Here is a 15,455-nt window from a genome sequence, read left to right as displayed (position 1 = left end):
GAAGTGCCCACAAACAAGCAATGAGAAAACATCAGGTGGTGTGCGCTGTGGTGGGGCCAAGACTGGACCATGAGATGGACGTGGGGGTGCAGGTGGGGCTCCTTCAGATGGGGAAGCCCTTTTAAAAAACTTTTTTAGTTGTAGATAGACACAATATCTTTATTTTTATTTATTTACTTTTTAAATGTGGTGCTGAGGATCAAACCCAGGGCCTCATGCTCTACCACTGAGCTACAACCCCAGCCCTGGGGAACCCCTTTCTGAGGAGGTAACTCTTGTCCTGTAGCCTGAATGCTGAATGTGTTGGATGGACCTTGCTTTCCTCCTAGGTCCCCCCTGCAGTCTCCCTTTCTCTCCTCTCTGGCCTCACATACATGTCGTCTGCTCCTGTCACCGAGGCTCTCTGTCTCACCTGAGGTCAGGGTCCTCTTCCAAGCTCATGTGGCAGAGTTTGTTTCCTTACATCGGTGGATTCCATGGAGGCTCACATCCTTGGGGCCGGCAGTACAATCTCTGACTTGTGGACACAGTCTTCCAGGGCCTGACTGAGTCTATCAGGTCCACCCAGGGCAGTTAGAGTTAGGATCAATTGGAGTTCTCAGAGAAGTAGGATCTACTATTTATTAACCTATCAATCAGTCCATCTAGATAGATATGGATAGGTGGACAAGCCGGTATAGACATCTCTCCAGAAAGAGACTTATTGTAAGACATTTGTTCATGTGGTTGCGGAGGCTGAAAGTCTCCTGATCTGCTTACTTTTTTTCTTTTTTAAAAATTTTAGCTGTAGATGAACATGATACCTCTTTTCTTTTAGTTGTCAATGGATATTTTATTTATTTTTATGTGCTAGGCTAGTGGTCTACTGCTGAGCTACAACCCCAGTCTCTCTTTCTTTCCTTTTCATTAAGAATAGGAAAGATTTATTTTGCACTCACAGTTTCAGAGGCTTAGTCCATGATTGGCCAACTCCATAATTGGGCCCAAGACAGAGCAGGACATCATGGTGGAAGGACAAGAATAGCCAGGAGGAGGGTGAGAGGAAGCACTCCTGATCTGCCTTCTGCAAGCTGGAGACCCAGGAGAGTTGGTGGTATTCAGTGGGTTTCACTTTCCACAATCTCAGTTACATGCAAACCTTGGTGGGAGTCATTCTGAGTAGTGTGATGAAATCTCATGCCTTCTCCCTCCGTATTAATCCACTGTATATGCTACCCATTGGTTGCCTGCTTAGTAGCCATCTCTATTCTCAGACAAACTATTATAGTATCATCAAAGTGCTTGTATTTCAGTAGCCCTTGTTTTAAACAATGATGGACCCAAAGCGCAGGAGCAGTGATGCTGGTAATTCAAATATGCTAAAGAGAAGCTGTAAAGTACCTCTTTAAAGTGAAAAGTGAAAGTTCTCACTTTAATAAAGGAAAAAAAAATATTGTTTAGGTTGTTTTTAGTCATCTTTTGTGTCCCTGTGACCAAAAGATCTGACAAGAACAATTAGAGAAGGAAAAGTTTATTCTGGCTGACGGTTTCAGAGGTCTCAGTTCATAGATGGCTGATCCCATATCTCTGGACCCAAGGTGAGGCAGATCATCATGGCAGAAGAGCATAGTGCATGAAAGCATCTCGGGACATGACACCAGGAAGCAGAGAGAGCAAGCCGTTCCATTCACCAGGGACAAAACATAAGCTCCAAAGCACACTTCTCGGTGACCTTCTTCCTCTAGCTACACCCAACCTGGACTACAGTTGCCACCCAATTAGTCCATATCAGTGGATTAATTCTCTGATTATGTTATACCTCATAAAATAATCATTTCACCTCTGAAAATTCTTAAATTTTCTCTCACATGGGGTTTTGGGAGATACCTCACATCTAAACCATAACATTCTGCCTCTGGCCCCCAAAAGCTTATGCCCATCTCACAATGCGAAATGCATTTAGTCCATTTCCAAGAGTCCCCATAGTCTTAACAGTTTAGCATTGCCCAAAAGTACAAGTCCAAAATCTCATATGAGACTCGAGGCAAGTTAGACTAAAAGATCAAAAGGAATTCATATTCATCCAATATATGACACAGAGTAGACATTTCCATTCCACAAGGGAATACCAGGGACACAGAAGGAACGGATGGGACCAGAACAAGACTGAAGTTCAGCTGGACAAACCAGCCCTGTAGCTCCATGTCCAGCTTCTGGGGCACACGACACTGTGGTGTCGGGCTTGTGCGGTCCAGCCATATGGCATTGCGGGTTGCAGTCCACCTGGTTTCTCTCTTGGCTCCTCTCTGCTGGATCCCTGCAGCTTTCCTCGGCAGACTTTCCACATTACTGGCATCTCAGGGGTCTCCGCTGCAGCTTTGGCTTCCTGTTCACATCTGCACATTGACCTCTCAGAGGCTGCTGCAGGAATTCCAACCCTGCTACACTTTGCCTTACACTCCTAGGTTGTTCTTTAAAATCTTAATGGAAACTTCCATGATACCCGAAGTACAGTATTCTGCAACCACATGGTTGATGCCAAGGTTTGTCACCATCTTGAGCCATGGCCAAACCTCATTGGACCACAGCTGCTGCCTTCAGTGCCTGGGCAGCTGAGCAGAGTGAAATAACTTCCTAGGCCTCCCTGAGCAAGCAGGGCACCTCAATGGTCTCTTCTCAGTAGACCACATAAAAGTAAAATGGTTTACTTTTATACCCTTAAGCCTAAAATGGGTGTGGTCTTGCTAATTTTTGAAATGCCCTCAAGCCATCTTTCCTACCTTTCTAGGTAAAACAGTTAGCACCTCTTTAGTGGCTGTAATCTCTTTTAATAAACACACTTTCCTTAGACCTAGTTAGTCAGTTGTCTTTCTTTTTAAATATTTTTTAGTTGTCAGTGGACCTTTATTTTATTTATTTTTATGTGGTGCTGAGAATCAAACCCAGTGCCTCACACATGCTAGGCTGGTGCTCTACCACTGAGCCACCACCCCAGCCCCACAGTTTTCTAATCATACTGCAAATTTTTCAAGTTTTTCTGCTCTGCTTTCTGCTTCCAATTATCATGGTAAAGTAGCTAAAAGCTGCCAGCAATATCCAGATCACTACCTGAATGCTGTGCTGCCTTGAAATTTCCTCCAATCGATTACTTAGTTCATCACCTTTGAATTCAGCCTCACAAAAAGTCTGAGGACAAGGACAAAATGTAGACAACTTCTTTGCCAGAATGTAACACAAATGGCTTCTAGACCAATATCCAATAGAGTCATCCTCCTTCTCTTTCAGAGGTTTCACCTCATGAACCTCAAGACTGGAATGGGCAATGGTGATTTTGTTATCTTATTTGTGACTTCAGCTCCTGGATTCTCCGTTTTCTTGTAAGTACGAGATGCAGGGTTAACGGAGGTTTCTACATACAAGGGTTCAAAGACAGGTCAAGCACATAACTGATGTGGGATGGGGTGATGATGTCCCAAGACTACTCTTTGGCTTGGCAAATGCTGAATATTCCTCCCTCCTTGGTTCCAAGACACTGTTCTGTGTTTTTCAAGACCAACTTGTTGAATGTGCATTACCTTTTTAGTGAAAGCCTGTTGCTCAAGGCCACTTCTAGACCTCTGATCACCTTCCACTGCAAAGCAGAGAATGCTAAGGAGGGCAGAGCCTCTCCCACCTCCCTTGTTAACACCTCTGGTAAAAGGGGTTGAGTTGAGATCTCTTCATCACTGCAGGAATCCCCGGTGGACTGAGGCAAAGCGGAAGACAGTGGAACCCACATCCTTGGGCCTACCCTCCACATCCACTAACCCAACCCAGCCCTGCAGCATCCATTATGTTTTGCTGGGTGTTTTAAAAGCCAAAGTGAGAGGAATGTCTGAGCTAAGCGGGATGTCATGGGTTTTACCCGCAGGAATGCCCTGCAGACAGGGCCCAAGCCCTGCGGGGCCAAAGTGGGTCTAAATAGGCTCAGAGTTCCAGGCAAACTGAGGCATGTGAGTGTAGTTGGTGCTACTGGATCTAGCAGGTGGAGGCCCGGGCTGCTGCTGACCACCCTACAACGCACAGAAGAACGACCCAAGCCACTGTCACGGGTGTCCAGGTTGAGACACCTGCCCTGCCGCTGGACGAGTGGCGCTGGGGCAGGTCAGGCGGGAGGGAGCTCGGGTCGGTGCCGGGGACTCGGCCTCCGTCTCCCCGCCTGAGGGTCCACGCCAGCAGTGGGTGGGCGGGTTCCCGAAGCGCGCTGCCGGACAGTCTCGGAGCACCGCAGGACGCGCCGCGCCGCTCTGGCACCGCCTCCCCGCCAACCCTCTCCGCCCGCTCCGCAGCGCCGAGGCCGTGGCCGGGGGCGGGGCCGGGCGCGGCGCGTGCGTCATGACGCGCGACGCGAGTCGGGGTTTGTGTGCGCAAGAGGCCGCCGATAAAGGTTGGGTGCCTCGCGCCGGGGGCCGTCGGGAGGGAGCGCGCCCCCGCCCCTCCCCGGCCCCCGCTACTGCGGCGCCGTGCCGGGCCCCCCTTCCCGTCGGCCCCCGCGGGGAGCTCCTGGGCCTCCCGCCTCGTCCTCCGGACCGGGGCCGCAGGTGAGAGACCGGAGGGCGGGGTGGGGGAGGGGCTGGAGGGCGGAGTCGTTTGGAAAACGGCGAGCGTGAAACCGGAAGGGGCGCCTTAAAGGGAAGTTCTCTATTTCGCCTCCGACTTTTGTCGGTTGGGCCGGCTCCGCCCTCTTAAAGGCTTCGGAGATGCGTTTAGAGGGCGGGGCAGGGTTTACATTTTCTAAACTTTCCCGCTGATTTTTCCTCCTGTGAAAAGGAGATTGTCAAATTAAAGTCCAGTGACAGTTTCTCAGACATTCAAGGTAAAACTCCATAGTCCTGGTGCCTTCAAAACGATCCGTAGTTTTGCTGAACAAAGGTGGAGATGAGCATGCAGCAAGCGCATCCCCTTAAAGGGAAATTCTAGCCTGTTGGAGGGGGTGATCTGGCCTTTTAAAGGGCACGCTCTCTGATTGATAAGGTGGATCCCTGTTACCTCCAGAGCGTGGGCATTTCGCGTTTAAGAGGCAATGTCTGGCTTCTCAAAAATGTGTGCAGCTTCTTGGGATCCTTAGTCCCTTTAGAGGACCTGCTTACAGTTTAAACTGGACCTCCGTCTTTTTTTTTTAATTGAATCTAGGGGCGCTCTATCACTGAGCTCCATCTCCAGACCTTTTTTGCTCTTTATTTTTTGAGACAGGGTTTTGTAAGTTGCCCAGGCTAGCCTCAAACTTGGGATCAGCCTCCTGAGTTGCTGGGATAACAAGCCATTGCCACCACGCCCAGTTGACATTCATCTTTTTTTTTTTTTTTAAATATTTATTTATTTATTTATTTTCATGTGGTGCTTAGGATCAAACCCAATGCCTCACACATGCTAGGCAAGCACTCTGCCACTAAGCTACAGCCCCAGCCGATATTCATCTTTTTAAAAGGAGATCTTTATACTTGTCTAAAGGGAATACTCAGCCTTCATTCATGTAACATATGCTTACTGAGCACACACTGCCAGACAGATGTTAATACAGAAACTGGAATACAACAGTGAACAAGACAAAGGTGCCTGTTTTCATGGCATTCTGGCATGGGGAGGCAGAATAAAACAGGAAGCCCCAGGCATTCTGTAGCAATGGTTGTCAGTGGGAGGGGGTGATGGTACTTCCCTGGGTGACAGTGCATAAAGACCTGAAGTGCAGTAGTGAACTTTGTAAACAGTGTAGAGGAGGAGTGTTTAATAGATAATGGTCAGTCAGGCAACATTTTAATTGTCACAGCTGCAGGGATGTGGTTGCCACTAGCATCTAGTGGGGTGGAACCAGGTCCATGCTCAGCACAGTATGCACAGGATGTGCTCTCTGGCAAATGGTGCAATCCTAGTTTTTACTGCTGAGGTTGAGAAACATTGGCTGTATAGTACTGAGAAGGTGATAAATGCTCTAGAGGGAAAATGGGGTAGGGGGAGAAAATGAGGAGAGTTGAAAGGGACTGCAGATTTAATAGGGCAATGGGAGAAGGCCTCATAGAGGGGATTTCAGTGAGGATTTGGAGGTGAGGGATAGGAGATGGGAGCAGCCTGCCTCTCCTGGTTGGTAGGCTGGAGTGATGAGAATGGAGGTATATAGCAGAACAAGCCAGGAAGGGGCTGAGGCCCCAGGGTTTGGGAAGTCAGCAGGGTCTTGTAAGGGATTTGTTTTCTGCTCTTATGTGGGAATCTGCAGAAGTCTTTGAACAGAGGGATGAAATGCCCAGTTTTCTCTAATGAAGGTTCCTTTAGCTGCAGTGTTGGGAATGGACTGGGGCAGGATGGCAAGGAAAATGGCAGTCTGTTAGGAGGTCACATCTGCCCAGGAGAGAGATGGCAGTGCTTGGACAAAGGTGGGGCTTATGAGAAGTGGTCACATTCTGACTCGGTTCTCGCTGGAACAGAGGAATCTGCTGACGGGTTGATTATACAGAATGAGAGAGCTGGAGTGGGAGAGAGAGAGAGGTGAGGAGGACCAAGGCCTGAAGAATAGCACCCCTGTTTTCAGAGAAGACTATGGTTGAGTAGGACATTTAATTCCTAATTTGAGGGGGGGCACAGGAGCAAAAAGCTGGCTTAGATTTTGCTATTAGATGTCCAAGTTTTAAAGTTGAGCCGGTATTGTAGTGTGCGCCTATAATCCCAGCTATTTGGGAGGCTTACGCAGGAGGATCACAAGTGTGAGACTAGCCTGGGGAACTCAGTGAGACTGTCTCAATAAAATTTAAAAGAGGGGAGGGCCTGGGGAATGTAGGTCAGTGGTAGAGCACTGCCTACCCTGTGTGATGCTGTGGGTTCCATCCCCAGCACCTCAGCTGGCACAGTCTAGCAGGGGACGTGGAGCAGTGGAGTCTCAGGCAGAGGTACATGTTTGAAGTCACATGTTCCTAGGGTGTGAAGCCACTAGGGGCTGAGAGTTCCTAGGGAGAGGGCAGATAGGGGTGCAGCAAGGCTAGACTGAGCCCCAGTCTCCTACACACAGAAGTCACCGGGACAAGCAGGACCCAACTAGGGACTGAGACAGCCACAGGTGAGGGAGGAGGAGACCTGGCTCTTGGAAGCCAGGGGAGGTGGTTGGAAGAAGGAGTCGAGGGCTGAGCAGTAGGATTTAGCAGCAGGGGACAGGGCAAGTGTGTGACTGAAGTGGCCTGAGGTGGGAAGTGCAGCTCTGCTCTGCTGTAAAGGGCCGGAGAGAAGAGAGGCTGTGGTTGGAGGGGGAAATGGGGCGAAGAATTTTTTGTTTCTTTTAAAACAATGGGAGACATGCTGACAGGCACGGTCTTGGAGAGAGGAAAGCTCCAGAACGCAGTGGGAGCTCCAAGCCTTGGCACAGGAAGGGGCTGAAGGGACCCATAGTGCAGTTTCTCAGCCTGACATTTTGGGCTGGATTCGTATTTTGGACTAGGTCCACCTTTGTTGGGACGGTTGTCCTGTGCATTATAGGGTGTTGAGAAGCATCCAGATCTCTCCACCCACTAAATGCTAGTAGCACTGGCCCCTCCAGTTGACTGACAGGCAGCAGTGTCTCCAGGCATCATTAGATGTCTGGTGGTGGGAGGACATTCGCCCAGTTGGGAGCCTCTGGTGTGGTGATTGGAGCGTGGAGACAGTCTCTTGGTGGCCAGTATGGTTGATGGCAAGGGAAAGGAGGGAAAAGGAGGTGCTGGAGGCTTCAGGAGAAAAGAAGCATGCCAGGCAGTCACCCAGGGTAGTGCGTGAAGCCGAGTAATATGTGTGAGGTGGAGAGGGAGGCGGGCAGGAGTGCACAGTGAGGCAGCCCTGCGCTTTCGCTCTGCGAGGGACTGCAGGGTCCTCAGCAGCACTTCCCTTGGGCGAGGGCAGAACTGCAGGAGTGGATGGATGGAGCACCGGAGCTCGCAGAGCCTGCAGGATCCAGAGAACTAGATCTGGCTGGCGAGGGAAGGGACTAGAAGGCGGGGTGGTAGAGTGGGATGTTCGGCTCGGCTCTCTGAGGGCCTGGAGAGTGAATGGTTCAGGGTGTGACAGGAAGAGCCAGTGTTGAAGTGGAGTGGACACGGGAAGCCAGGCTTCCAACTTTAGAGGGTACCAGAGGGGGCCTCCTGGAGGAGATGGCCAGCATGCTGGGAGGTGGCTGATTTGTTTGCTGGGAAGTTTTAGCACCGGAAGTCTCACATCCCAGGGACCCCCTTACTCCTCTCTCAGTCTCAGGTAAAACGTGGGCCACTGTAAACCCTAATCCTGATAAGGGCCCTCTGCCACCCCTGTCCCTTAAAAGTTCAGTGCCTACCCACTCTGATCCGGAATCCCTCCGCCAGGTGTGATGGTTGGCTCCCACGCGGACATGGCGCCTGCCTCTACCGCGGACGGGGCTGGGGAGAAACCCGGCCCGGCGGCCCCCGCCCCTGCGGCCCAGTATGAGTGCGGGGAGTGTGGCAAGTCATTCCGGTGGTCGTCTCGGCTCCTGCACCATCAGCGCACGCACACAGGCGAGCGGCCCTACAAGTGCCCGGATTGCCCCAAGGCCTTCAAGGGCTCCTCAGCCCTGCTTTACCACCAGCGGGGCCACACTGGCGAGCGGCCCTACCAGTGCCCCGACTGCCCCAAGGCCTTCAAGCGCTCCTCGCTGCTGCAGATCCACCGCAGCGTGCACACAGGCCTGCGGGCCTTCACCTGTGGCCAGTGCGGCCTGGCCTTCAAATGGTCGTCCCACTACCAGTACCACCTGCGGCAGCACACGGGTGAGCGCCCCTACCTGTGCCTCGACTGCCCCAAGGCCTTCAAGAACTCATCCAGCCTGCGGCGCCACCGGCACGTGCACACTGGCGAGCGCCCTTACACCTGCGGCGTGTGTGGCAAGAGCTTCACGCAGAGCACAAACCTGCGGCAGCACCAGCGCGTGCACACGGGCGAGCGGCCCTTCCGCTGCCCGCTCTGCCCCAAGACCTTCACCCACTCCTCCAACCTGCTGCTGCACCAGCGCACCCACGGCCCCGCCCCCGCCCCCACCCCCGTGCCCCCGCCCCCCACGCCTGGTGAACCCTGCGCGGGCAGCAAGGTTTTGGTCTCAGACGCTTACCTGCAGCGCCACCTGCCGTCCAGCAGCCCGCCCGCGCCCCCCGCCCCGCCGCCCCAGCCTCCGCCAGTGGTGCCCGAGCTGTTTCTGGCGGCAGCTGAGACCACGGTGGAGCTGGTGTACCGCTGCGATGGCTGTGAGCAAGGCTTTGGCAGCGAGGAGCTGCTCCTGGAGCACCAGCCGTGCCCCGGGCCTGCTCCCCAGCCCCAGGATGCCCCTGCCGAGACGCCCAATGATGCGCCCCCTGCGTCGTTGTCCCCGAATTCCCCTCTGCCGCAGCCCCCTCCTGTCACTGCTCCTGGCTTTGCCTGCCTTCCCTGTGGAAAATCCTTCCGCACGGTGGCAGGCCTCTCCCGACACCAGCACAGCCATGGGGCAGCTGGGGGACAGGCCTTCCGCTGCGGCAGCTGCGACGGGGCTTTCCCGCAGCTGGCCAGCCTCTTGGCGCACCAGCAATGCCACGTGGAAGAGGCTGCGGCTGGGCGCCCACCCCCCCAGGCTGAGGTTGCCGAGGTCACCTGTCCCCAGGAGCCTATGGCCTCTGCTGCTCCTGCCCCGCCTCCTCCCCCGCCTGCTGTGGCTTCTGTAGAGCGGCCATATAAATGTGCAGAGTGCGGCAAGGCCTTCAAGGGCTCCTCAGGGCTGCGGTACCACCTTCGAGACCACACCGGTGAGCGGCCCTACCAGTGCGGTGAGTGTGGCAAGGCCTTCAAGCGCTCCTCGCTGCTGGCCATCCACCAGCGCGTACACACAGGCCTGCGGGCCTTCACCTGTGGCCAGTGCGGCCTCACCTTCAAGTGGTCATCTCACTACCAGTACCACCTGCGGCTACACTCCGGCGAGCGGCCCTACGCCTGCAGCGAGTGTGGAAAGGCCTTCCGCAACACGTCGTGCCTGCGGCGCCACCGACATGTGCACACTGGCGAGCGGCCCCACACCTGCAGCGTGTGCGGCAAGAGCTTCGCCCAGACCTCCAACCTGCGGCAGCACCAGCGCGTGCACACGGGCGAGCGGCCCTTCCGCTGCCCGCTCTGCCCCAAGACCTTCACCCACTCCTCCAACCTGCTGCTGCACCAGCGCACCCACTCAGCCGAGCGCCCCTTTGCCTGCCCCATTTGCGGTCGCGGCTTTGTCATGGCCGCCTATCTGCAGCGACATCTGAGGACGCATGCCCCAGCCAACACGGCTTCCGGCACTACAGCCTCCGCTGCCCCAAGCTCTCAGCCCCAGGCCCCACTGGCTGCAGCCCCGGCCTCACTGGCCACCCAAGATGTCCATGTTCTCCCTCACCTCCAAGCCACGCTTTCCCTCGAAGTGGCTGGGGGCACAGCCCAGGTCCCGCCCCCGGGCCCAGGGGCTCCCAACTCCCAGACGTTTCTCCTGGTGCAGACTGCCCAGGGTCTCCAGCTGATCCCTAGCAGCGTCCAGCCCCCTACTCCCCCGCCCCCACCTGCACCTAAGCTCATCCTGCTGCCCTCCAGTGCTGGGAGCGGGGGCAGCCGTGCAAGGCAGTGCCCTCGCGCAGCAGGGAAAGCCAGCCCTGGGACAGGGGTAGTCTGGCTGCCAGGCCCTGGGAGTCTAGGGGTGCAGGGAGGGAGTGGAGCAGGGGCCAGCGGGGGAGGGCAGAGCCTCATTGTTCTGCAGAATGTAGGGGGTGGGGAAGCAGGACCCCAGGAAGTGAGTGGGGTCCAGCTCCAGCCCGCACAGGAAGTGACCACGGTCCAGCTCCAGCCCGCACAGGAAGTGACCACGGTCCAGCTCCAGCCCGCACAGGAAGTGACCACGGTCCAGCTCCAACCCCTGGCAGGCCAGCTTTCTAGTTCCAGTGGAGGAGCTGTGACTGCTGAGGCCCCCAATCTGCTGGTGGTTCAGAGTGGGGCAGCTGAGGAATTGCTAACTGGGCCAGGTCCTGGGGAGGCAGGGGATAGTGAGGCTAGCACGGGTGTGGTCCAGGATGTCCTCTTTGAAACACTGCAGACGGATGAGGGGTTGCAGAGCGTGTTGGTGCTGAGCGGAGCAGATGGGGAGCAGACCCGGCTCTGTGTGCAGGAGGTAGAGACCCTTCCCCCCGGACTGACAGAGCCACCTGCCCCTGGCCCGCCGGGGCAGAAACTCCTTATCATCCGCAGTGCCCCAGCGGCTGAACTGCTGGAGAACAGCAGTGTTGGAGGAGGCGCTGCCACACTGCAACTTCTGGCCCCACCACCACCTGGCCCAGTCTCTACCCCCGCAGGGATGCCTGCTGTTCCCACCTCCCAGATGGTGCAAGTGGTCCCCGCAGGGGCTGGGCCTGGGGTCATGACCTCACAGGGCGTGCCCTCTATCCAAATCGTGCAGACCCTACCAGCAGTACAGCTGGTGCACACATTTTGAGGACTGGCGCCTCTGTCCACCCCACACAGAGACTCCTAACTCATTTTCCTTGGCTGAGCTGGGGTTAGCCCCAGGAGAAGGGGGCTGTAGGCTGGGCGTGCTAATAAAGACCCAGAATCTCCTCTCTGTTTTTTTTTTTTTCCTCTTGGGGGGTGGGCAGGAGACAGGGAGCAGTCAGGCTATGGCCTCCATCTGGGGTCTTGGAATATATTTTTTTTTTTGGAACTGGGGGTTGAACTCAGGGGCATTTGATCACTGAGCCACATCCCCAGCCCTATTTTATATTTTATTTAGCAACACTGCAGTCACTGAGTTGCTTATCGCCTCGCCATTGTTGACGCTAGCTTTGAACTGTCAGTCCTCCTGCCTCAGACTCCCAAGCTGCTGGGATTACAGGCGTTTGCCACTGTGCCCAGCCTAGTCTTGGAGTCTTTACTTCTGCTTCCTGGCTCTCAAGAGTTCTGCGTCTTTGGACCAGCCACTGTTCTTTATGGAGTTCTTTCCCTATTCATTAAAAGGGAGCTGGTGGCGATGCCATGGTTGGTCTCCAGCTGGGAGGCATTAGAATCAGAATACCGGTTCTGCCTCTTGTTTGCTGGATGTCACTCGCCCTCTCTCCTCATCTGAAAAATGGGTGGGGGGTAGATCTTTTATCCCGAAGGGCACTGTCAGGGCGCCCCCAGGGATTGAGGTGGGGGCTCCGGACCCCACCCGCAAAGGTCCCAGCACCAATGGGAATCGATGTACTGGCGTCGCGGTTGCGGTCTCCGTCTCCTCCCGCGCTTAGGTCGCTTAGCAACGAGGGACCGTCGTGAAGGAAACTGCGAACGCTCGGGGTCAGTAAGTACTTCTCCCAGACGCTCGTCTCTACTCCCACCACCTCCCTGCTGGCCTCTGCTTCCGTTCGCCCCCAGGTCCCTTTCCCCCCTTGTTCCTTCTCCAGGCTAGGATAGGTCGCCTCCACCCACCTCCAGCGGTCCGGCTCGCTGCCCCGGTCCCACCCTAGCGCACTCGGTTCCCGCCGCCTCCCCTTCAACCCCGGAGACGCTTGGCAACAGTTGCTAAGGCCCGGAGTCGGCGCCGCCCCGCCCAGCCGAGCGCGAGTGTGGACGTCACTTCCGCCGGCGACCCCCTCCTGACCCTGCTCCCCCAGCACCTTGTCTAGGGATCGGAGCGCCCGAGGAGGTGCTCGCCGATCCTCGCTGGCGCGGCGCGGGGCGAGGGGCACGGGGGCGGGGGCTGGGCGGGGGGAGCGCGGCCCCTCCTCTAGTGGGTCCCGGGGTATTCGTGGACCCCCGGGGCAGTCCCGGCGCCTGGGAGGGGCCGTGCTGCAAGGTGTTCGCGTCCACAGCCTGATTAGGGGCGGATCGCTGACCATGGGGAGGGGGATCAGGGAGACTTTAGGAAGGTCACTGGGTAGGGGGGACCTATCCTGACACGGCCTTCGCTCAGGGACCCCGAGGGTCCTCGGTACCCGATTTGGAAATTGCCGCTGCTGCTCGCCCCGCGGGAGGCTTTGGGGACAGAGGCGCCCACCTGGTACTGACCTACTTGTGTTTCCAGCAGGTGCACAAACTACGCCAGCTCCCTTTTGGGGGCGGTGGCCTGGGGGCTGCCATGGCCCCCAGCCACCTGTCTGTGCGGGAGATGAGGGAGGATGAGAAAGCCCTGGTGCTGGAGATGCTCAAGGTGAGAGAGGTGAGGCGGGCAGGGGCGGCCTTGTCCACCCACGCCACGCCTGAGCCGGGCAGGGGCGGGCTTGTCCACCCACGCCACCGCCGGGGGCTTTTCCTCCTAAGCGGCTTGTGCCCTTTCCTCCGGTGCCTTCTCCCCATCTGGCCTCAGCTGCCCCGGCTTTTAGCAGATGGGGGTCCCAGGGGGCAGGGTGCTGCATCCAGCACCCCAGCACCAACTCCTAGTCTTCCCTGCCTGCCTCCCACCCCAGACTCTCCTGAGCAGAGCCGGTAGCCTCGGTTTCCCCTTTCTGTCCTGTGGGGCCTCCTTGTCCTTCAAGAGTGCTTCCCTGAAGCCTGGCTCTGGGACCTCCGCTGGATGGTGCCCACAGCTCCATATCAGCCTTCCCCATCCGCCCATCCCTCACCCTTTACTCACACTCAGTGTGCCCACCCCGTCAGCTGCCTGCCTCCTCACGAGGGAGCCCCCACTCTGGCCCTGGACAGGTCCACCTCCTTTCCTGGTCCTGGGGGCGCTGACATTCTGGATGGCTGAGCCCCACCCCTACCCACAGGCTGGCGTAAAGGACACGGAAAACCGTGTGGCCCTCCATGCTTTGACACGGCCCCCGGCCCTTCTTCTCCTGGCGGCAGCCAGCAGCGGCCTGCGCTTCGTCCTGGCCTCCTTCGCCCTGGCCCTCCTGCTGCCTGTGTTCCTGGCTGTGGCCGCAGTGAAGCTAGGCCTGCGAGCCTGGTGGGGCTCCTTGCCTCCTCCCGGAGGCCTGGGGGGGCCCTGGGTGGCCGTGAGGGGCTCTGGCGATGTGTGTGGAGTCCTGGCCCTGGCCCCTGGCACCAATGCGGGGGATGGAGCCCGGGTCACCCGCCTCTCTGTCTCACGCTGGCACCGCCGCAGGGGAGTGGGTAGGAGGCTCCTAGCCTTTGCTGAGTCTCGGGCTCGAGCCTGGGCAGGGGGCATGGGGGAGCCCCGGGCCCGGCTTGTGGTCCCCGTGGCCGTGGCTGCCTGGGGGGTGGCAGGGCTGCTGGAGGGCTGTGGCTATCAGGCCGAGGGGGGCTGGGGCTGCATGGGCTACACACTGGTGAGGGAGTTCAGCAAAGACCTGTGACTGCAGACCTGGGGCAGGGGGACGCCAGCACTCAACGCTCCTGCTGTGCCCGGGCACTGTCACATCCATGCCTCGGTGACCCCAGCACACCTGTGCCCCAGCGAGGACTGCAGACCTAGACACCCACCCCTCCACCTGCCGCCAGCCTGCAGTGTCCAGTGTGGAACAAATTCCTCTCCCCTTTGGCTCCGAGGGCTATCAGAGGTCAACCTGTCAAGCCCCTGCCTCAGATTCTGTCTGCACTGAGAATCTCCCTGCTTTGTCTGCAGAGCTGTGCTGTCTGTGCTGCTGGCCCTGGGGGAGCTCTGGGGAGGGGCGGAGCGGCCGCAAGCTCGCCCTGAGCTAGCTAGGACTTGAGGCAGGGTGCCTGGGACAAGGCCTCCCTGGGAGCGGGTGGGGCTGGTGGGCACAGCTCCTGTGCGTCCTTCTGTCTGGTCCTTACAGTGTGTCAATAAAGCCTGAGACTGCTGTGTGCGGCCTCGTCCTGATGCCTTTTCCAGCCTGCCTCTGGACCCCGCTGGCCCTTCTGCCTGGCTGGCTCCTCCTCTCGCCAGTTGCTGTGTGTGTTGGTGGAGTGGGGGGTGCTGGGCTGGGGAAGGGGGCAGTGAGCTCACGCAGCCGCCCTGCCAGGCTTCTGAGTCACCTCCCCATTACCAACTTTTTCCCCTCGCTGCTGCCTGGTGTGTGGGGAGAGAGAGAGAGGAGAGAGAGAGTGTGTGTGTGTGTGTGTATGTGTGTGTGTGTAGCTCCCTCCCCCTCCCCCAAGCCTTGGCCCTGTCTGCCCAACCCCCACCTCTTCTTTCTGGGGGCTCTGAAGTTCAGCCTCTCCTCCCTCAGATGGGGCCTGAGGGCTTTACATTCAGGTCCACCAGTGGGGCTGTCAAATGAAAAGCGGGTTTTCTCAGTTTCTTTTCCTAATCCAGAAAGTCCCTTCTGGTGTCTGGCTGCAAGCCCTCTTGCTGCTGCAGGAGTGCCCTAGATCTGCCCACTCACAGCCACACTTCCATGGCTGGACAAGAGAGGAGGCAGGAGGGTGTGTCCCCTCCCTTGCAGTCTTCCAGACACTGGAGTCCAGTCCCTTCCCTGAGCCTGCCATCCCCTAAGCATCTCTGAGCGCAGGGTGCGCTGGCGAGCCTGCCTGGTCTCCTCGTGTGGGTGTTTGCAGTTGGACGCTCTCCCCCTCCCGCCCGCCTCCCC

The 15,455-nt window shown here is 57.0% G+C and overlaps 2 protein-coding genes across 8 annotated transcripts; both read left to right on the top strand.

Annotated features, from left to right (window-relative positions):
* The first annotated feature begins 4,409 nt into the window (after window positions 1–4,409).
* On the top strand, window positions 4,410–11,583 carry Znf628 (zinc finger protein 628). Its single transcript, XM_027921244.2, has 2 exons — window positions 4,410–4,559; window positions 8,331–11,583. The coding sequence occupies exon 2, from the start codon at window positions 8,336–8,338 to the stop codon at window positions 11,459–11,461; it is 3,126 nt and encodes a 1,041-aa protein (XP_027777045.2). The 5' UTR covers window positions 4,410–4,559; window positions 8,331–8,335; the 3' UTR covers window positions 11,462–11,583.
* Window positions 4,476–14,730, top strand: Nat14 (N-acetyltransferase 14 (putative)). Of its 7 annotated transcripts, XM_027921250.2 has the most exons (4): window positions 12,241–12,301; window positions 12,405–12,646; window positions 13,025–13,150; window positions 13,710–14,730. In XM_027921250.2, the coding sequence occupies exons 3-4, from the start codon at window positions 13,079–13,081 to the stop codon at window positions 14,256–14,258; spliced, it is 621 nt and encodes a 206-aa protein (XP_027777051.1). In that variant the 5' UTR covers window positions 12,241–12,301; window positions 12,405–12,646; window positions 13,025–13,078; the 3' UTR covers window positions 14,259–14,730. The 7 variants fall into 7 exon arrangements, with proteins under 7 accessions (XP_071460634.1, XP_027777048.2, XP_027777047.2 ...); XM_071604533.1 differs by lacking the exons at window positions 12,241–12,301; window positions 12,405–12,646 and adding an exon at window positions 4,476–4,559; XM_027921247.2 differs by lacking the exon at window positions 12,405–12,646 and having other exon boundaries at window positions 11,653–12,301; window positions 13,028–13,150.
* Window positions 14,731–15,455: the final 725 nt, after the last annotated feature.

The sequence above is a fragment of the Marmota flaviventris genome, chromosome 18, assembly GCF_047511675.1.
Source record: "Marmota flaviventris isolate mMarFla1 chromosome 18, mMarFla1.hap1, whole genome shotgun sequence".
Lineage (NCBI taxonomy): Eukaryota > Metazoa > Chordata > Mammalia > Rodentia > Sciuridae > Marmota > Marmota flaviventris.
Note: the sequence above shows the minus strand (reverse complement) of the source record. Positions and strands in the feature narration are given on the sequence as shown.

What these genes read in the sequence shown, in the direction of transcription:
- Znf628 (XM_027921244.2), top strand. Translation starts at nt 8,336, where the DNA reads ATGGTTGGCTCCCACGCGGACATGGCGCCTGCCTCTACCGCGGACGGG.
- Nat14 (XM_027921246.2), top strand. Translation starts at nt 12,203, where the DNA reads ATGTACTGGCGTCGCGGTTGCGGTCTCCGTCTCCTCCCGCGCTTAGGT. An exon ending in ACTGCGAACGCTCGGGGTCA is followed by an intron (nt 12,302 to 13,024) that starts GTAAGTACTTCT and finishes TTGTGTTTCCAG; the next exon opens with CAGGTGCACAAACTACGCCA. An exon ending in TGGTGCTGGAGATGCTCAAG is followed by an intron (nt 13,151 to 13,709) that starts GTGAGAGAGGTG and finishes CCCTACCCACAG; the next exon opens with GCTGGCGTAAAGGACACGGA.